Source organism: Poecile atricapillus, chromosome W (assembly GCF_030490865.1).
Source record: "Poecile atricapillus isolate bPoeAtr1 chromosome W, bPoeAtr1.hap1, whole genome shotgun sequence".
Lineage (NCBI taxonomy): Eukaryota > Metazoa > Chordata > Aves > Passeriformes > Paridae > Poecile > Poecile atricapillus.
This window is the reverse complement of record NC_081288.1, coordinates 23,984,076-24,005,290: the sequence shown is the minus strand read 5'-3', so window position 1 is coordinate 24,005,290 and position 21,215 is coordinate 23,984,076. Positions and strand designations below refer to the sequence as shown.

Sequence of the window (21,215 nt, the reverse complement as noted above, 5' to 3'; positions counted from 1 at the left end):
CCACAGCTTATGTGCAATACATGAAAGGATGTCACCCTCTTTTGCCTCCTGAACCAACCTGTTCCTTAATAATCTGGAGAAAGATTCTAATTACAAAGAAAGAACTTGATTCCAAATACACTAAAACATACAAGACAGAATACACTGGAAATTAATTTAAGGAGTAAAAAAGTAAAAAAAAAAAAGAAAAAAAAAAGCTAAACCAAAAGTATTTTTAAAACCTGATTTTCACACTCATGCCAAGGTTAATCAAGTCCCTCTGTTTATACCTTACTTCCCTTTGAGATACCCATTTCCAACTTATTTGTATGCACTTGCAGTAACGCTGTATAATGGAGCAGGCTTCCAGCCTTTCGGATCTTCCCGTATCCAAACTCCCTGGCTATGATGCACTTGCAGATGCTTAATTTTAAGCATCATGGAGCCCCATTCCCAGGTGTTATGTGCCCATTTAATGGCAGACCAGCACCTGGAGAAAGGGTTTTGGGAACCAGCTCTGTATCGCTTCTTCACATGCACAGCAAGCATGCTGATAGCAGTGTGTGTGGGAAAACAGCACCAGGACTTCCAGATGTAAAATCCTGAACACATGTAGCTTCTGGGAGATGGTTCTTGGGAGAAGCCCAGTCCTGCTGCTGTCTGAAATACATCAAGAAACACCTTAAGGGGAGAAGAAACACAAAAACACTCACAGCAGCCATTTCCTAGGCTAGAAAACAATGGAATTTTTATTGAACAGAGATGGCTCATAAACACACTCAAAGGAGTTCCACCTGCTGTTCAGCAATATTCATTGCTATCTGATAATAACCTATGGGGGCAGCTGTATAAAACAGGAATAAAATACCAAATGGCTATATTCATTAATAACTTTGCCTTCCAAATACAGAACCGTAAGTATTTCAAGTCTGAAAATAGACCACGATTGTTAGCATTTAAACCGAACCTTTATGATAACAAATATACAAAAAAAGGCAGTCAATATATTAAACATTTAAATCTACAGCATACATTTCTCAGAGGTAAACATTGAGCAAACAAAGCCACTGATGATGTTCAGGAATCAGGTGAAAGTTTCAAGGTCAAGCTCCAAACACTGTAGCTTTTCTAAAGACGTACTGGTATTACACTTTTATCTAGTCCCTACATTGAAAACTATGTAGCATGAACATTTGAAAATATAACATTGGCTATCTGGCAGGGAACTGGGAGTTCCTTAAGTCCTCCTTGTGTTCATGTTGGAGCACCTGTGGAGACAGAGGGCAGTAGGAGTCAAGCACTTTGTTTTGCAACGCTGGGGTTTGAGTTCTGTTCTAGATGAGCGCAACAGGGTCCTCATACCAAACACGAATTCCAGCACTGACAAGAGAGTATTTGCCTGACAACCTGCATGAAGAATCAGCCTCGCAACTTGCATTAAACAGAATGGAACTTGCACACCTGCCTATTTACTGAAAGCCTGTGCTATTTCTACTGCACAGAAAAAGTCTCTTTCTGTAGCTGATCTAATGCCTGAGGTCGAAAGCTTAGGATACGTACGTACGCTCAAAAATAACGTGAAAAATCTACTATTGACAACTAATAAAAGTTCGTATTGCGATATTGCTCACAACATAAATGTACAATTTGCACAAAACATGGCTCTTCAACATGAATATTTTGCAAGCTACAATATATATATATGTATATATAATATGTATATTTTCTTTTCTTAAAGAATTATATGCCAGAGTGCATGCAAAGAATTTCAAAGCAGTAGCACAACAGGAGCAATCACTTGTTTACAGGTTACTGAGACCATTCAATACAGAAACAGTGGGATATTAGGTAACAGACAGGTAGGTAGATGTATGTACACACTGCTTCTTCACAGACCTTCCCATGTGACACCTGAATCTCAGACCCCTTTGAAAGACCAAACAGGGCTCTGAAGGTTCCCATGCTCTGACCATAAATCACTTCTGTTGGAGATGACAGCAAAGGAGGCACTTGTCCTTTAGCCAGGAGTAGAGGCAAGCAATCTTCTCCATAGCCAACATCTGTTCCAAATCCTGCTCCTGCATTTCTAAGCAGTGAGTGGTGAGCATCTATCCATCCAATGTTTTAGCTGGTCCCAAGCAGTCTCCTGCAGCCTTTACAGCTGGAAATCCAGGACTGAGAAGCTGGATCCCCTAAACAGCAGTGCACAGCACTGCCACCATTCTAGTCAGATATGTACAAGGAATGACATGTATCCTCTGGTTTAAAATTTACACAGAGTATATACAAATAAAGCTATTCTATCAAGGTGCAAGTTTATTATTCTCTGGTGTGTTCCAATGAAGATTTCTTAAAAAACCTTTATACAGACCCACCAGGAGAGTTTACACGAAGTTGACATTTTGTCAAGTTCATTATGTAGGCTTCCTTCTGCAAACTCCATAATGGAAACTCCTGTTACTTTCCCTTGGAGTTCTGCCTATGCACAGGGCTGGACTTGATAGACTACAGCCATGTCTAATATAATTTCCTTGATTTCAATACATTTTAGATGAAGTGGCACCATGTGTTTTGTTTTTTTCCAGGATGTCATCCATCTCTATGAAATGAGGCAGGACATGTAACTGGATGTCAAGGGGGTTGCACTTCATGTGCCCAGTCCAGCTTCCCTCACTTTTGATGGGACTGCGGTGTGTGAAGCTGGCACAGTTTGGCCGTATGGGTATGTCTGGAAGTCCTTGGTGCTACTTTACACTGGCTGATGACAGGCGATGCCCTCAAAAGACATACAAAATAAGCCCAAATGCAATTTACTAAACAGTTAACATCAGACTGATGCACTAAACAGATGGATATGGAATGCAATTTGTCTAAAATTAGAACGGTTGTTTTCTTAGGCAGGTCTAAATTCATAAAAATCTTTCCCATCCCACGCAGGCCTCATTCTGCAGCACGTAAATATATGATGCTTCTAATAAAAGTTGTTGGGAATGCAAAGCCTGTGATCAAGGAGCAGAAGGAAGGTCTGCCCTCTCCCATTTCTCTTCAGCAAAAACCTCAAGTAACATAAGTACATGTTTATGATCCCTGCTGAAGCAGAGGGGCTGTGTGCAATGACAGCAGGATTTGGCCTTCAGCCTTTATGGTGTACCAACCACAACTGTGCAGATGACTGGATGGGAAATTACATCTGCTAGTGCATTAAAAAACCATACAGCCTTGCAGTAACTCCCATTAAATATTCCCACTGACTTCAGGAGAGATACAGAGGAAGAGAGCAGTCTTTAGCAAGTGCATGTTCTGCTCCACTGGAGTTATGCTCCTCAAAAATTTTTCTGTAATACCATTCTCCTCCATTTTGTAACCTGATTATATTGAGGCATTCACAGCAGAGGCTTTGCACGTGTCCTCTCAAGCTAAGGGGAGCATTTCACAGTAGAAACAAAGATCTCATTAGTTTTTTTTTTCTTTTTCAGAGTAATGCAATAATAAAAAATCAACTTGCTGGTTTCACATGCTGCAGTGCCTTTATACAGCCTTAACAAAATGACATCTAGCAGTGACAAATGAATCGCAATCTCACTGGAGATTTTAAAAGGATCAGCATCAGACAGACATTAAATGGGGTTTAAGATTACCTAAGGTGCACTTGGAGAAGATACTGTGGGAGTGCTGCAGCAATTAAAAAAAGGATTCAAAAGAAATTAAATACAAACACACCCTTTAAAATAATGTTCAAGTTGTGGACACAGTGGAAAAAAGCAAACAAAGCTGCCACCTCAAATTATGGCTGAGCTCCTCTATTTTTCATACATTCCCTTCTACCTTGGTTCTGAGTGCCCTCAGTTAGTCTGTCCAGTGGAAGGGCTTGTGCTGGATCATTAACAGCACAAAACAGGCAATTTTCAAAAGCATCTAACACACTCAAGAGAATGACATATTTGAATAAGCTGCAGATGTCTATCTGTCCTTTTGAGAAAAAATATTTGATTCCAGAAACACTTGTATTTCTTAGCTATAATCTTTCTCCATTGAAAAACATCTGCCATCCTATTGTCCGTACTCTGACTCTGTTATTTTGTTTTTATCCACCATAAATGGGTAAGCAAAGGGGAACAAAGTTTCACCTGCATTGTTAATTATAGATGACCTCAAACATGCCTGTGAAGCCACAAACCAGTATTTAAGCCCCATCTGTGGGATGCAAGACAGGATCTCTGTACTTGTTGATGATGGCTATTGGGTTATGTGATCTTTCATTTCCTTCTCAATAAAAAGTGAAATGAAACCTTCACATAAAACCCCAACAAAAGATGGCAGCAAACAAAACCACTTTGCTAGAAAAAACACCCAAACCCAAATTCATAACAACCATAACAAATACAAAACAATCGTAACCATTCCTGGGTTTGTATTACACTAAATAGGAGTCTGCCTAAAATCTGCAAAAAATCAAGATCAGCACAATGGTTCAGCACATCTTATTTCTGGCACATCCTTTCCTCTTGTTTTCACTTTTCTTTCCTAGATTTCAGTTCCAAGACATCTCAGGGACAGGTGGGAATGGTTGTGAAGAGGGAGAAAGAAAGCAAAGAGCTGTCCCACAGACAGTGCTAGCTCTTCTGTCCTTTCAGGATGCTCACACTGGGATTTCCTAATTTTGGTGTTGCTTTCAATGATAAAGACACAAACTCAGCCCTTCAGAAGTGGATCACCCTCCATTTAAAGACTGTGACTGTGCTTTCTGACTACAGAGATGCATTTAGCCTGCAAAGACTTCAAAGGTGACACACAGTATGAAAGAGATGGAAAACAGACCTAATCCACAGACTAGAGAAATCAATGAAAAGGCTTCCAGCCATTTTAATGAGGCAAATTTCATCACACTTTCATGTTTTGGTTTGTGAATGATGTTATAGTAGAAGCCTAACTTGTATTTTTTCATAGAGCATTCATGTGTTTTTAACATGTAAATTACTTCTTGAACCCTGTATCAAATATTTATAAATGCTAAACTAGGGACAAAGTGAAACCCATTTGGGAAAGTGGAGCAGAGGAAGGTTTAGCTGCACTAATGGATATTGCATTAATGCTTAACGTCAAGGAAGGCTGACTGCCATTAACAAGAAATCTCATTACAAGCATGATTTCACGCCTCATAACATATGCTGTAGATCTATTTACTGTCCATCTCTCTCTTGAACATACACACAATGATAACTATAGACACAAAACCCAAAGTATTGCACACACTTCATCTTTTCTTCCCAATGAAAAAGTAACCAAACCAAACAAAAATAAAACAAGAAAAAACAAAACAAAATAAAACAAAAAAACCCTCAAAAAACCAAAAAACCCAGATCCCCCCAAAATCAGCCAACCAACACAACAGCCAGAAACAGAAAAAAACAGAAGTTCTCAGCATGGATGATTGGAATTCAATATTTTACAATCTCACTTCTGCCCTGAATGACTTAAGATGCTTTCCAGACTTTAACCTAATGAAAAGCCCACTCTGAGGACAACTAATGTACAAATAGCATTACAAGAAGCTTTCAGAGGAGTGGCACTGAAGGACTCTCTAGAAGCCCACCTGTCACTGGGGGTGGGGAGGGGAGGCTGAGAGAATGTGGTATTTCCTGTGGGTTTTAATTTTCCATCCTCTCTGTGGTAGATGGCAGAGCCAAGAGAGAATGGGGAAGAAGAGCACTGATCCTAACTTGGGGCTGAAAAGAGCAGAGATCCATTATTCAGCCTTCCCCATAATGCTGAAGAGATCAGTAGGAGGCATGTCCTGCACTGCAGAGAGTGGGATTTATTTATTTGGTGTCTGCATAATGCTCAGGCACCTCTGTTCCCCACTGGCACAGCACATATGGCTGCACAACAGCTGCAAGACTCCAGAGAAACAGGGACGGGAAGCAACCTACTGGTCAAAATGCACTGATGGGACTTAAATAGGTCAAGTTTTTCTAGTACTAACTGGAATTTAGCCAAGAACATGAGGTCAAAAAGCTCTGAGATACATTCCTATAGTCCATGTATTCTTCAGTGGATAAACATAACTCACAACTGAAGTAGAGACTGCATTCTACTGCATCCCCAAATGGCACAATTAGTCATTGGCTTAATAACTGCAAGGCAAAAATCAGTTCCCAAGGTATTGAACTGACAGGGTTAAGCAGAGTATTTGACCAGGAGACTGTTTGCATGCTGGGGAAGCAGCTTTCACTCTGATGAGGCTCCAGAGGCCTCATGTGCTCCTTCCTTTCTGCCCCAGTAAGGCACAACCAGCACTGGGCCACAGGGAGGTTTAGACAGTGCTGAAAGGCAAATCCCAGGCTGCAGATGTGCTGTGAGCTCTTCAAAAGCTATGCAGAACAGAGAGAACCTGACTTTGGAAAGGCTCATCTGAAAGCCTCTCACGCAGTAAGCAACAGGATATTCAATTTATCCACTGCTGGGAAGGAGAAAGGGTAAGGCTGGGCTCCCTTGAACCTGTAGCTTTAACAAGTCCAGATGTTTTGAAACATGTTCATCCATCCCTGCCAGAATAAGGTTTTGACCTTAATTAATTAAAATGACCTCCTAACACACTGGATTTTCCTGAAGTGACAGTCTCTATTTTTTTTGTTTCTGAGCATCTCCCTTTCCTTTTGTGGCATATTGTAAACCGTAACTTACTTTCAACTGGGTATTTCAGCAAGGCTTTTTCCCTGTCTTTGTTTGCTTTAAGAAGGCAGTAAGAAACAAGATTGCCTCTCACTGTGCTGGGCAAAGCCAAATAATGGAAGTTTTAATGATACCACAGCAGCGGAGATGATGGGGAGTAGAAAGACCAAAATTAAACAGCAGCAGTGGAGATATTTGTAAGGACAAGAAAGTGCCCCCAATTGCTTCAACTCCATGCCATATCTGAGCATGGGACCAAGCAAACCCTCTGTGTGAGCACTGAAGAGACTGGAGCCAACTGGGCTGGTTGGGAATGCCAAGAAAGTGATGGGAGATGGGGCTGCTTCTCCTCTTCCTGCTCTTAGACCCCCTTTGGATTCATGGAAACTTTTGGGGAGCAAATGAATTAGGCAACACTGAACACTATAGCTCTGGAATCAGAGGCAAAGATCTGAGGTTACACATTCAAATTCTTGTACCTAATCCTCTTCCCTAAGACCTCTTCATTAGTGTGCCATCCAGCACAGACAGAAACCTGTGCCTAAGCTAAGCACACCCATTAACACCGTGTCACCACCTCCCCAGGATGAAAGAACAAAACTGTCAGCCCAAAGAAAGGTGAAAAATGCTTTTCCAAAGGAAAAACAAACGAAGTTGCTCCTCTGGTACAATCAAGTGGACAGATTTAGCCAACTAAAAACATGCAAAGCACGATGTGTTTGTAGAATTTAACCTATCCAGCTCTCTTCTAAGTTGCTGCCATGTCTCCTGGGTGTTTTAGCGACAAGGAGTCCAAGTAAAGCACAAAACCCATTGTCTAATGAGACTCTTGACTTTGAGGTGGTGAGATACTACATTTTAAGTCCTGTGCAGGCATCCAAGATAAACACACTCTAGACCATTCATGGCTGTTCCATGCAGGAAGCTTGGACAGAGTTGAATGAATGACAGCTTAATGGAAACAAAAAGAAATGGAATGCCCTCCTCCTACCCCCACTGGGTTTGCTTCCCCAGCTCAAAGGTTCACTGAGGGCAGCTGACAAATTCCCATTAGTCTTTCTGCAGGTTTCCAGATTTTCTTTCTGCTTTGGGCACCACATGCATAATATTCTCAGCAGTGCTCTGACTGAAGTCACGGAGCATTGAGCCACAGCTGAAGACTTGGCTTTGCTGTTTTCTGCACTTGAAGGCCAGCTACAAATAGCAGGTCAGGGGCAATTGTACCGAGACGTGATAATCTGGTCAGAGTGGGCAGCCTCTGTTCTCACCCACTGAAGATAACAGGCCTTACCTCAAAATAAATAACAAGTTAAAAAAATAACATAATAATTTTGCTATAAATGTATGGGAGTACTGCAGGTTTGTTTGCTTGTAGGTTGACATGTAAAATTAGTAATGTTCTCATCTATGGGGTTTCAGATATTATCTGAGGGCTATTTCAAGGCTAACTTCCTGAAAACTAGTTTGTTGAATTTTAAGACAAATCCTAGGCAGCTTTTTTAGTTCTTAGAAATCTTAACATCTCTGTGCCAAAGGATGGGAAGCAACATCAGGCCCTTCATTTCTTCAAAGCACGTGCAGAGACTCACATGAAAGACACTTTGTCAAACAAACTAACTTAGTCTTTGGCTTTAGGTAACTCTCATTCACCAAAAAAAAAAAAAAAGACACACCCAAAACCAAAATAAAACAAACAAACAAACAAAATAAAACAAAAAACAACAACAACAAAAGACCCAAAACCCAGTGGCTTCAGAGGCAACTGTAGTGAATGCAGGTTTCAGGTCATCATTTTTCAGCAGTATTTTTAAGACAGAGCCACCTCCTGAGGGACCATGAATATGTACAACAGACTTCAGCCAGTTCTGTAGGTTCCCAGCTTCTCCCAGGATTTTACCCATAGACAGGAGCACTAGGAATGGCTGCTTTTTTCTAGGATGGCCTAATCCTTGCCTTGAGTATGTGAATGTGTTAGCTTTAGAAAACCCTACTTAAACAGGGTCCTGCACAGTCCCACAGACCTGGTGGCATTCCACACTGTAACAGAACCCTCCTCGGATTTTAGGCAGGTACAGCTGGGAAGAAAAAATGCCCTTTCCTTTTTACCACTGCACCACCTCAGAGCAGTTTATTTCAGTGCAAACTGACCACTTCCCTTTTTCTTTCTAACCTTTAAAGAGCAGCACACGTTGCTATGCTTTGAAACAAAACTAGAATTTACAAAAGCCCCCAGCACATCACACACCACAGCCCATCCAGGACTTGTGCAACGTTTGGTATGAAGCCAGTGGACATTCAGTGGAAAAAGGCTCAGTGTCCAAAGCAGCATGTGGAGGATTCAGCAAGCAGCTCTCATTAGTGCCAATAGGAGCCTGGCTACTAAACCTTCACACCTCTCGAAAGATGTTTCCTCTGTCTTTAATAGACATTTGCACAAATCTGCTCCGGAGCTGAAACCAAGCAGACAGAAATTTTAGCTGGGGAAAAAAACAGTCTTAGCCATTAAAAAGCTGGCCCTGTTCCAGAACAGAGAGCATCTGGCCTCCAGCTGTGTTTAGAGGACAGCAGGCCTAAGGAATAGATCAGGGGAAAATCAGAGAAACAAGTAGACAGTGCTGAAATTTATAATGAAAAGAATGCCAGCCTTCCCCTGTGATGTCCAAAACCTTTGCCCTCCTACATTCCCCATCCTTTTCTCTTCTCAACTCTTTAACCACTTATTGGAAAATCAACTATTCAAGACAACACAGATACCACTTCTGGGCTTGGGAAGGAATCCAGTAGGGCTCTAGAGTAAAAAAACTGGGAAGTGTGGAAACTGGCAGCACGTGAAGCGAAGTGGGAATGGGAGGAAATTCTGGAAACTAAGGGAGGACCATGTAGGGATATAAGGAAAGATTTGCCATGAGGCAGGGACAGGATGTCTGCAAGTCCTCAAATATTACAGCAGTGGATTAGTATAAAAATGACAGATGGAAAGGCACATTCACTCATTACAGGCTGGAAAATTATGATTAAAAAAGAAAATCCTAAGTTTTTCTAAGGATGTTGTACTTTTTTTCCATTTTACCAAGATTGGTGGCAATATTTGGCCTCAAAATTTGTAAATTATTGCAACTATGCAAAGAGTAAAGGAAGAGAAAGCTCTTTATTTTCTAAGATGATAACACCATGTCTCAAAAAAAATGCTAATAAAATGCTCTGTTGGAAAGAGCCTTATCTGATAGGGATGGTATTCATGGGCACCCACTGAAACTCACATTGCTTTTTAGATTAATTTGACAAGAGCCCTTCCCCCCAGCCCCAGATGGAATGAAGAATCCATGCATGAAGCCACATATATAATAAAGGCTGGAGATTATGAAACAGGCTAGAAGACACGATCAGAATTGCAATTGATGTTGATGAAGTGGGGAAATTGCCCTGATTAGAGCAGAACAAATTTAATAAAGAGAAATGGAAAGTGTTATACTTTGAAAGGTGTAGTAAATAAATGCACAAATAAAGATGGAACTCCAGGGAAGGAAACAATGAATCCCTCAGGAATTTTAAGACAGACTAGATCAAAGTCAGCCATGGGATGTTCTTGTAGGAAATATCTGGGGATATATCTTCTGATATGCTTTACATAAAAAAGCAATAACAACAACAGCAACAGTCTCTCTGCTTTGCTTGTTCATGTATAAAACTCCTGCAAAGTATGGAAATTTGGGGAAAACGGGAAGCCATGAGGGAAATGACAGCAAAAATCCTAGAAAACACTAACAAAGGAACTAGAACAGACTATACTAGTGATGCAAGGAGGATAATTCCTTTCATATACAGAATAACTTTCTAAAAAGATCTTGTAAGATCATTTGTTTTTCCTGTCAACCAGGACTTGAAGGAAAAGTGGCTTGATTTGCAATGAAGAAATTCTGAAGTCTCAGGAAAACCTTCTGATTATGAGAGTAGTGAAGATCATGGATCCCTGTGACTGTGTTTTTGAAGAGCCTGCAAGCTGCACATTGTCTGGCATGGTTCAGCTGGACCTCACCCAGCCTCACATCAGAAGAGGCAGACTAAAATCACCATTTCCAAGCTCTGGTTTGTGGATCCACAAAGGTTTGCTGGCTGCTACCAGCAGAAATGAATGCCAGGTTTACACAGGCTGGCTTTTCTGCTGGCAAAAGTCCTGGGGACCACTGGTCAAAAAATAATTGAAAGCTATGACTTTATTCTTAAGGTTTCCTTCAGCTATACATCTGTGATGTTTGGATTTCCAGCATTTCCAAGGGCAAAAGTTTTTCCTGTGTAAGTCCTGAGCTGCAGTCCCTTCCTGTAACAGCTCAGGGTGCCCAAACACAGTGACCACCCCATGTACAGCCACCAAAGGCCCTATTAAGCCCTTTACTGCTGGAAGAAACCTAGTGAACCTTATCACAGATACTCAGAAGAAGGACTAGCATGGAGCTACCAGTGTTTCCCTCCCATTTAATTTACTGATTATTGTTTGAAAACTTAGCTCTTTTAAACCATGAGGCTGCAGGGTGAGGCCTGCTCTTAGCTAGTAACTTTTGTCATAGAAGGATGTTTCCACAGATGTGAAGGCACACCAAGCAACAACAAGCACCCCTGTGTGTTGCTCTTGTATTAACTATGGTCTTGCTTCTCTATGATCACAACATTCACAGAGGAATAGCCATTACTTTAAAGTTCCAGACAACATCTTGTGTGAATACCTACTATGCAGAAAACAAGATCTAATTGACTGACATGCTGTGTCTCTGCAACATCAGTGGCAGTTCAGACATTTTGTCATTTGTTGCAGAAACTGTAGACACTTTAGAAGACCAAGCACAAAGGAGGATTTACACACCTCAATGTGTAAATAAAACAGCTTCCTACTCTGTTGATAGCTAAAGCCAAAACTGTGTTCTCTGAGCACATCAAAAGCTGGAAGTGGGAAGGGCACCTGATGTAGATGCTTCAACAAAAGAGGTTAACATGCAAACTTCTAAATTTCCTAGAATGTCACGCTAGAAAATAAATATATTAATGTCACTTTGCCATGGAGAAGGCAACATCTTTGCCTACTTTCTTACTGTGTTTTTCAGAGAGAGGGCATCCAGAATGCTGTGGCACGTAGCAGATTTGTCTTGCTAATAATATGCTGCAAAATAAACAAAGCTTTAACATTTAAATCACACCCCCCCACCCCACCCCACCCCAGCCCCACATTTGTAGATTACCTATACATTCTCAGGATACAGTGACAAATCATTCTATAGTACATATTTAATTATGATTTTAAAAAGTCTAACTCAGACACAATCTCTGGCTAGTAGCAAAATATCCACACATCACTAAAGTGAAGATCTGTTATTATCTCTCCACTGCAACAAATGGAAATCAGCACCTCGAGAAGGAGCTCCAGGGGTATCGTATCGCAGCCAATCGCACCAGATAAAAAAATAAGCTGATTTCACAAATGAAGTTTGACAAGAAGTAACATTGCATTTGTCTTGGCGAAACGAAGCACAACATTTCACAGGTACAGTTACCATGCAAACGCATGTTTGTTGAGTCTGTCATTGATTTCAACCCCAAATCACGAGTAGCATGCAGTTCTCCTGCCCCCTCAACTACTGTATTAGAGACAGTCTGGGTAATGTGCCTCTTTGGTGTAACCATAGCCTCTCAGGCAAGATTATACCACCCTAGGAAAGAATACAAGCAAAACTTGATCATATGTGTGTTTACACAATGTACATTTTACCATTTAAAAAACCAAAACATGTTACATAGATTCTCAAACACAACTCTGTTGAAAATGAAATTTTAAGCTTAAGAAATAGGTTTTAAACAACAAGGCCACCCCATTATTTTTTATGAACAGTTTAAAAAGTTCCCACCCCTAAAAATCTGCCAGTATATTTCCTCAACAGTCTTACCCACTCTCTAATACAGCTGATCTTTGCTGGATAGCAATAACAGTTCTTACATTTCTTAAATGCATGAGATAATGGACTCTGGGATAGATATAGTTCTTAACTGTGTAACACTGGAACAAATCTGACTTAAATGATTAATTGGTAAATTCAGGTGTTCCCCAGCACTACCCTTCAGGCAGGGACTTCTGCTGTTCACTGATGTGACTTCTGGCTTTTGTTGGCATCAAGCTCACCAAACAGGCTCGTGTTCAGAATGTGAGTACAAGAGCAATTCACCAGATACTCTGGTACCCAGCTTGCTCAAAACCAGGGAGGAACTTTGTTTTCTGTATTCTCTCATCCAGGTGGGGATGCAGCCCCAGTGCAGCACCTTTGGCCGAAACAGAACTATTTGGATGCGACGTAGAATTTTTTACATTTTCTTTTTTTGTAGTCATTTAAGCAACTGCAACAGCAGACTTAACTTGCAGGGTCCTTGATTAGAGGGTTACCATCTTCCTCGGCTTTACACAACGGAGCCCTTTGAAGAAGACAAATGAATTGACTGAATCCTTGTGGCCAACGTCCTCTGTAAGTCCTCTAGTACATTCTGACCAGATGTTTCTCCATTCTTGTCATACAACAACTGCTTGAAAGCTTCGTTTTCAATGAGGACCATCATATTTTTTAGAAAGTAGCCTTCACAATAGGCAGATAGTTCTGTGACGCCGAGGAACTACAAGAAGTGAAATTAGAGAAAGATAACCATTCGGATAGAACTCAGGCTGCAAATACAGTGCATAAGAACTGCACACAAACAAATACACAAGCTAAGCCCTTTAGACAGACACAGTCTAGAATGTGCTTACTTACAGTTATGAATGTGTGGAGAGGAAGGAGTTAATAAAACAGTATTTTATGCTGATGATTCTCATAGTCATTCCATGTTAAAAGACCCTGGGTGTTAGGGAAACCAAATCCCACAGGCTGGCGCTTTTCTCCCTTGGAAATTGATGGGAGTTTTACCACAGAGCTTACCAGACCCATGATTTCATGCTAGAAGTTACACCCTAAAACTACAGGTTTGGGAAAACATTACAGACCATGTTTCAAGAATGTTGTCCTTAGCAAGGATGGGGCATATGACTGCAGAAAGCTGTCATGCAGAACTTCATGCTTTGAGGAGAAATGGAAATAATCAGCCATTGAAAAAAGTCAGCAGAGGTGGATTTCCCAGAATTGGACACTTTAAGATTCAGCTGGGCAGGGTGCTGGGCCATCTTGTCTTGACTGCATTTTTGCAAAGAAAGGTTGGACCAAATGATCCTTGAAGTCCCTTTCAAGCTGGTATTCTGCAATTCTATGACTACAATTTTAAAAATGGAAAGCCCATAGAGATATTAATTATCTCAGTACTCCCTAGTCACCTTTTATTTGTAAATATGACCAAATCCACATTACAGAATCATAGAATGCACTGAGTTGGAAAGGACTCACAAGGATCAGAGTCCAACTCCTGGCCCTGCAAGGGACCATCCACCAAACTGTAGCTTTCTCTCAATCCTGATGACAAAGGCTGTGCTCCACATGTCTCTGGGCCAATGTGCTCACACATCCCCCTCTGGAAAGGCAGGGGAGGTCCTGCAGGTGCAGATGAGCTTGCAAAGCACCAGGGTCAAGAACAGTGTCCCTGACCTTGGTTCTAACTAGATGATATTTAAGGGTCCCTTCCAACCCAGCTGATTCCAGAAGTCAAAGATTCAGGCACAGCCAGGTTGGCTGTTGCTGCAATGCCCTACCCACAGCAGTGCCAACACGACTCTGGCTGTAAAACCCACCCAACTACCTAATTCCCACTGCTTCCACTGGGAGGTGCAGGCACAAATACCTTGCAGGCTGGGGCTCTTACAGGCAAACCAGGAGCTGGATTTAGCCACTGGGTTTGTTAAGTCCCAGCATGTAAGAATTTTCTTCAATCAGGATGTAAATAACAGCCCCATTTCACAATTCAAAGAAAACATGATTTTAAAGCAAAATTATTATTTTCACTGACAGCAATACAAATAGAGAAGTTCACACATGAGCTAGAAGACAAATCAAGTATTTTTCAAATGATTCCTGCACTGTAATTTTTTTCCTCTTACATTAAATGGACCTGCAGATATACCTCATTGCTTATTTTTATAGGTGGACCTTTGTGCTATTTCAAACATTGATTGCAAGTTATCTGTACATGAAGACCTAACATTACTATTCTCTGTAGGAAATACCTGATGATGGGAATAGAGGTCAGATTTGCAGGGGTTTGGAGCAATCTGCTCTGTTCAATCTAACCTCCATGTCTCAATGCATCAGTTTATCTTTTGTATAGACCATGCAAGTTAGAGAAAAACTCTCTTAAAGAAATGCTTGAAGAATATTTCACTGCACTTACATTTGTGCGTCATTTCCATCTTCCAAGTGAAAATCTAACTACTACACATGAGGAGGGAAAAAACTGAAACTAATCAATGTGGTAACCACCTCCACCAATGCGTGTAAATAGGTTTTCTAGGACAAGAAATGTCACGCTTTTGTGTCTAATGACTTAGGCAACCTCACAAGCTAAGTATATAATTTGATTCCAATAAGAAACTCTCCAAGACATAAAATTCTCATTACCATCCTTGCAGGGCTCTGAGCCATTGCACTTCCACAACGTGGCATTTTTATATATTGACAAGGTGTCACTGGCATTGAGTGTATCACCCCACTGGGCTTCAGGCAGGAAGAAACAGGTAATGGAAATGGGAAAATGCATCTTGGAAGGTGAAAGCAGAGATGCCTACTTCACTTAGTGATTCCTGTAGAATCAGCTCAGCAGTTTGTGTTGCCATGAATAAGGGATAGATCTCCTGCACAGTGGTACACTCAAATTGAGTTTGAACAGCTCAGGGAAGGGGCTGAGAAGCTGCCACCTTGGACTTAGACTACCTAATTTTTGATTGTCACTATACCAGGAACCTATTAATCAGTCAGTCCCAGTAAATGAATGACGAATCTTAAACATGCAACAAATGAGATATACATACATATATATATCTGTATCTATTTTTTATAAAACTGACCTACAAGGATGATGGCGGACACACAACATACAAGCATATGCAGTTATTTTTACCTTGGCATGATTATAAATATCCACGCAGTTTTCTGTATTAATGCTTTTTGCACAAATGATCTCACAGTGTCGTTGTAAAGCTTCAAGCTGGAAAAATTTAGCAGCAGAGAGAAGCTAAAAAAAAAACAAAAGGCATGGAAAAAATAGTCAAAAACTGCTGAGTGATACAGAATCAGAGCTTGCTTCTTTACTGTTTCATTATATTTTTTTCTCTGCCCCTTCTTCAGTTAGCATGAAAGTACTGACAAAAAAGTCAGAATGAGAAGATTGCTTGGTTGTTTTAACCCTCTGCAGTCCCATCTAAATCACACAATGGGAATCTCTACACAGAGAGAACACCAAAGGCTGCTCAGGTCCACATGTTGACTTTGGAATGGGACAAGGAGAAAAAGGAAAGAGCGGCTTGAAGAATATTCTGTAACTTTGCAAACACGATTCTCCAATAAGGGACCTGCAAATACATCCCAAAGCCCAAAGTTCTGGTTCAACTTTCAACTGTTCCCCAAGATCTTATTGAAACAGAGCACCTGGGCTGGATGTTGGGAAGTCAGCAGAAAGATGAGGATCAAGTGTGTACAGGAATTCAAACCAAACAATGATGACCATCCTGGGCAGTCTTAATCTAGAGAGACAATAATCCTCAAATCTGCTACCCTCAGCAGGCTCAAGGGAACAGAATCAGATCTCCATATGCTCCTTGTCCTTGTTTGTGAGCAGCTGTAAGGGGATATCCAGGCCAGAAGCACTGTCTGCAGACTGTGTTGCTCCAAGGAAAGAGTGCAGAAAGCTGGGAACCAGCTTTGTGAGGCAATGCCTCGCTAGCATTCATGTGAGTGTCACACGTCTGTCACCGCTCTGCCACAGCTCTCCTGACACCAGCACTGACCTCCCTCTTTGGCCCTGCATCCCCACCGTGGCTGTACTGCCCACCCTGGCACTGCCTTGGCATCTCTGCATGCCTGTGAGGTGAAAATGGCTTGAATTTTGAGTTCTCCAACTGATTTCAGCAGTGTTAAGATTTCCTCTGTTGCCCTTTTTCTGTCCTTTTACAGTAGGGAAAAGTAATTTCATTTTCTGTCTTTTGATGGTAGGTCATGTCTCTGGCTCTCCGCTCTGCCTTAGAAAGCAGGTTGGAGTTCTTCATTGCTTGACACCTTGCTGTAACCCAGCCAGACCTTAGGCTGAGCTGTTCACGTGTTTAAATAGCACTTACTCAGGTATTCAGGCTTTTACACAGCTCTTATTATTTGGGACTCATAACAAAAAGCTAACCTGTGCATCCCAAAGGGGCTCTTATGCTGCACGGGGGAAGAAACAAAACCATAAAACTTCCATGACATTATTCTGACTTCTCCTATGCAGTCTGCTCAAGATCTACTTTAATCCCATAAATAAATCCAAGTGCTGGAAATCTACAGTGCTGATGTGATAGCAGCCAGCTGGCCCCAATTATGAGTTGCAGCAAAGATTTCTGTGGAGTATTTCTGGTGCTTCTTGTTATCATATTTGTAATAACGCAAGTTACTAAATGCAGTTTTGAAAGATAAAGCCAAATCCTATTCCAGCTGCCTCTGTGGCTCAAGCAGTCATGTGCTGGTTTGTAATTACTTTAAGCTGTGAGGAACCATGGCCAGATCTGTTATCAAGAGATCAATCAATCAGTCATACATTCTGGAGTCCCAGAAGTTTTGAGATGTCACAAAAGTAGAGCAAGCTGCCAGCTGAAATGCAGCACAAGCTTTTTAGCAGCCTAGGTGATAACACACACATCTCTATAAAGCCACTGCACTGCCTAGTCTAAGATTGTCTATTTCAGAAAAGGTTAGAAATTCAGGAGGTCTTTCAAAACTCTGAGTGAAACAGAGAATTAGTGAACTTTTCCTATACAGCTCAGGAAGTCAATGTGGATATGCTTACTTAAAAATCCACTGCTTCCACTAGAGAGGGGTAATTTCAGTCCTGACCAGTTCCATCCTCTGGCTGCCAGACTGTAGTGTTACAAGGACAGAACAATACAGGCAACAGTGGAACAGTGACAGGACACTAGGAAATGGAAAGTAGCTGCACCAGGGGAAGTGCAAATTGGCCATAAGGAACAGGCTCTCCACTGAGAGGGTGGTCAGCCACTGAACAGGCTCCCCAGGGAAATGCTCATGGCACCAAGCCTGCCTGAGTTCAAGGCACATCTGCATGACGCTCTGAGTGATGTGGTTTAGCTTTACACAGCCCTGCAAGGAGCAGGGAGTTGGACTTGATGATCCTTATGGGTCTCTTCCAAGATGAGATATTTTATGACCCTGTGATGGTGGTGGCAGACACTGATGGTTACCAGCTGTTTAGGTAGCTCTGAATTCAGTATTTACTGACCTGCATTCTTTTTGGCTGCTTGAAAACTCCTTGAATGACTATCAAGAATTTGCTCAAACACCTCTTAGTTCTGTATATCTGGAGTGGTTTTGCTGATCATAGCTGACTGTGATGGCACACAGTATTTGGAAGGGAATGACTCAATGTCCCTAAGGTTGTGGTTGCATGGCTGCACTGAAGGTTCAGTCAGCTCCAGCTGGCTTTGGTTTGGCTTTTGCAAAAGGCTACCACAGCACCTGGACGTTTTACATCCAGTGAGAAAGGGGCAAAGAAGTCTATGTATCTCAGAGAGTAGATTATGGCTATATTAATAAAATTTGAGAGTCACATGCTTGAAATTGAACTGAACTGTGTCTCCAGTGGACTTCTCTCATGGTTAAAGCCCAGCACATGCCCCTCTCCCATGTGAGGAACCAAATTGGATGTTTTTAATGCTGCTGAGATAGGGAGGATGGAACACTGAGTTGCTGGAAATTGGTTCCAGACTTTGGTAACACCAGCTTTGCCTCTAAGGAGGTATTTGAAAAGTCTCCCAGTCTCCTGCAGAACTGCAGAGAGCCTGGGCACCCCAGGTGAAGCACTGCTGGCTCTTACAGGAGTGCTCAGGTCTTGCCCAATGGCCATGTGCCCTCAGGTGAATGGTACACAGATCAGTCAGTATCGCTCCCACTGCAATTAAATAAATGTCTCTTACCTCCATAATTTCATTGTTTTTAATCAGGAGTGACTCTGCACCTCCATAATAAAGATACTGCATAACCAGCTGTAATAAAAGAAAGGGAGTGTTTATAAAAACCAATCCAAGACACAGAGGAACAGGAGACAACACAGACAATTCCCAAGGCTCTCCTAACACCACCATGGATTTGTAGGTAAAAATGGCTCAAGCCTCCTGATTCTCCCTCTCTCTGCAAAGCTCAGTGTTTCCTTCTCATAGGTTGTCTAATGTCTCAACCCTCACCCTCAAATTGTCTGGACTTCCTGGTGAGCTCCAAACAGTTTGCAGGAAACTGAGTAATTAATTTTGAATTTTCAGTGTATTTCCCAGTCTGCAAAGTACATCACTGATGCACAATATATACAAACCCAGTATACATAATAGTTATTCCCTTATTCCTTTCCTGGCAAAGGCCACCTTCATCCAGCTGTGTGTGGGCATGCATGGATGATAAGAAAGAGGTGGAGGAGGCTTTGCACTGTAACACAATCCAGCTAAGATCCCTCTGTGGGGAGCACAGTTACTGTAGGCAGCTGGGAATTATGCGCAGCAGGAACGGTCGATACACGGAGCTCCAGCCTAAAGCAAGGGAAACATATCCATGTACATGCTACAGGTACAGAGAGCAAGCTCTGCCTTTTCATGGCAAAGAAACTGATTGGAGAGCACTGCTAAGGAAGGGAGTGAAGCGTGTCTCTTCCAAACCTGTCCATTAAATACAGGAAGAGCCAACTAGAGAAAGAAATGCCTTATGCTGACAGGCAGCACGCTGTGTGCACAGCCCATGTCAGTGAAATGCATGTTGCTGCACCTGCTGGGGCACATTTTAATCAATAGCACTCTGCAGTGCTTGAACAGAGATGAAGCCTGTGCTTGTGAAACCGCTGCTCTGCTTTATCACATACATAGGTACTAATTTGGACAGAGCATGCGTGGTGTTTCTCTTACAAGTTCCACTCAAATTCAGTGCGAGGACCGTACCTGAAAGATGGGGTACTTCACATAGTTGATCTCAATACAAGTACTATCAGATGAGGGCTTGCTAGACAGCAGTGCTTTAAACCTAAATAAAAAGGAGAAAAACTGAAATACCAGCCCAATTATCTCTGTGGAAAAATGCAGCAAAAGCACTAAAGAAGTGCAGTAGAATGACAGCATCAACTCTTCCAAAAACAGTATACTGAAATGAACGTATTTGTTGTCAAAAAGCATCAAGATTTAGACACTAACATGAAGCTCAAACCAAAAGGAAGAAGCCTCTCTCTAGAAGATTTCAATTTGAAATTTTTGAAAAATGCATCTAATGTAACAATGGAATAAAATGTACATCCAAAATTCAGATTCTGTAATGACACATATTACAGAACCAAAATCTTTTCTTGAAGGCAACGTGATCTTTTACGAAGATTTGCAACATTTAAAACCTGAACATTTTCCTTTTTTGAAGGCAATACATTTTGGCTTATGTTCATTATGATGGTTTAAGAAATGTTTTGGAACAAAATATTAAAAAAACTGCACTAGGACTTCTAATGCTCCTATGCACAATCAGGGTAATTGTGTAAGAAGAGGCAGGAGAGAAAATTGGATAGGTAGCTGCTCTCTGATTATCAAAACCTGAAATTCAGACACAACATTCAGGATAAAAAAACCTGCATATTTTTAGTTAATAATTGCAGACTTATGTGAGATATATACATATGTAACAGTCTACTTCTCAAAACCAGGTATTCCCATTGATCAGAAGGTGAAAATGGGAAATGTGCTGACAGAAACTCCTGCCCTTGTACTTCCTCTCTTTGATAATTCATCTGACCTCCCTGCAGTATTCAAAGCTAGGCTTATCTATCAAGACCACCCATTCACTGGATGGTAATCTTTTCCATATCATGACTGCATCTTGTTAATTAAAATACAGGTAACAATTTATTTGCTTTCATTATTGCCAAACTCTATTATGAACGCAATTTAGTAGGCTTAAAGCTGCAGTCTGGAACATATTTGTACATCTACCAAGAGGCTCTAAACCCCAATATCCATTTCTTAATGGAAGGCAGGGTCAGGAACTGCAGTTACTTTATGCAAATCTCTTTACTCTGTGCTGTGGGTTGGCAGCACAACTATAGCATCAATTCCCGTATCGCTTAAACTATGCAAACCCAGTGCTGTGTCCTTGCCACATCTTGAAATAAACAGTTATGGAGGGCCAGCAAGCCTTGTTTAAAAGCACACCTTGAATTATACAGCTGCATACAAATAACATTTGTGAGCAGCTCTTGGTTGGGTTGAGCTGGGTAGCCCACATTCAGCCTTCTGAGCACAGGAAACAGACTATAAATATTGCCTTTGGATACAGTATGGTATGCTTCATAGCTATTTAATTTTATTTAAAAGTTGCCAAATGCTG

General features: G+C 41.3%; 1 protein-coding gene across 3 annotated transcripts in view; it reads right to left on the bottom strand.

Annotated features, from left to right (window-relative positions):
• Nucleotides 1–11,913: 11,913 nt before the first annotated feature.
• The window catches only part of LOC131592421 (ankyrin repeat and BTB/POZ domain-containing protein 3), a 165,391-nt gene continuing 156,089 nt past the window's right edge, over nt 11,914–21,215 (bottom strand). For all 3 annotated transcript variants that reach the window (XM_058863920.1, XM_058863921.1, XM_058863922.1), the window contains 4 exons: nt 19,790–19,871; nt 18,785–18,853; nt 15,724–15,837; nt 11,914–13,299 (listed from right to left, as the gene is read on the bottom strand). In XM_058863920.1, the coding sequence (XP_058719903.1) occupies nt 13,090–13,299; nt 15,724–15,837; nt 18,785–18,853; nt 19,790–19,871 (475 nt within the window). In that variant the 3' untranslated portion in view covers nt 11,914–13,089. The remainder of the gene's footprint in view (nt 13,300–15,723; nt 15,838–18,784; nt 18,854–19,789; nt 19,872–21,215) is intronic.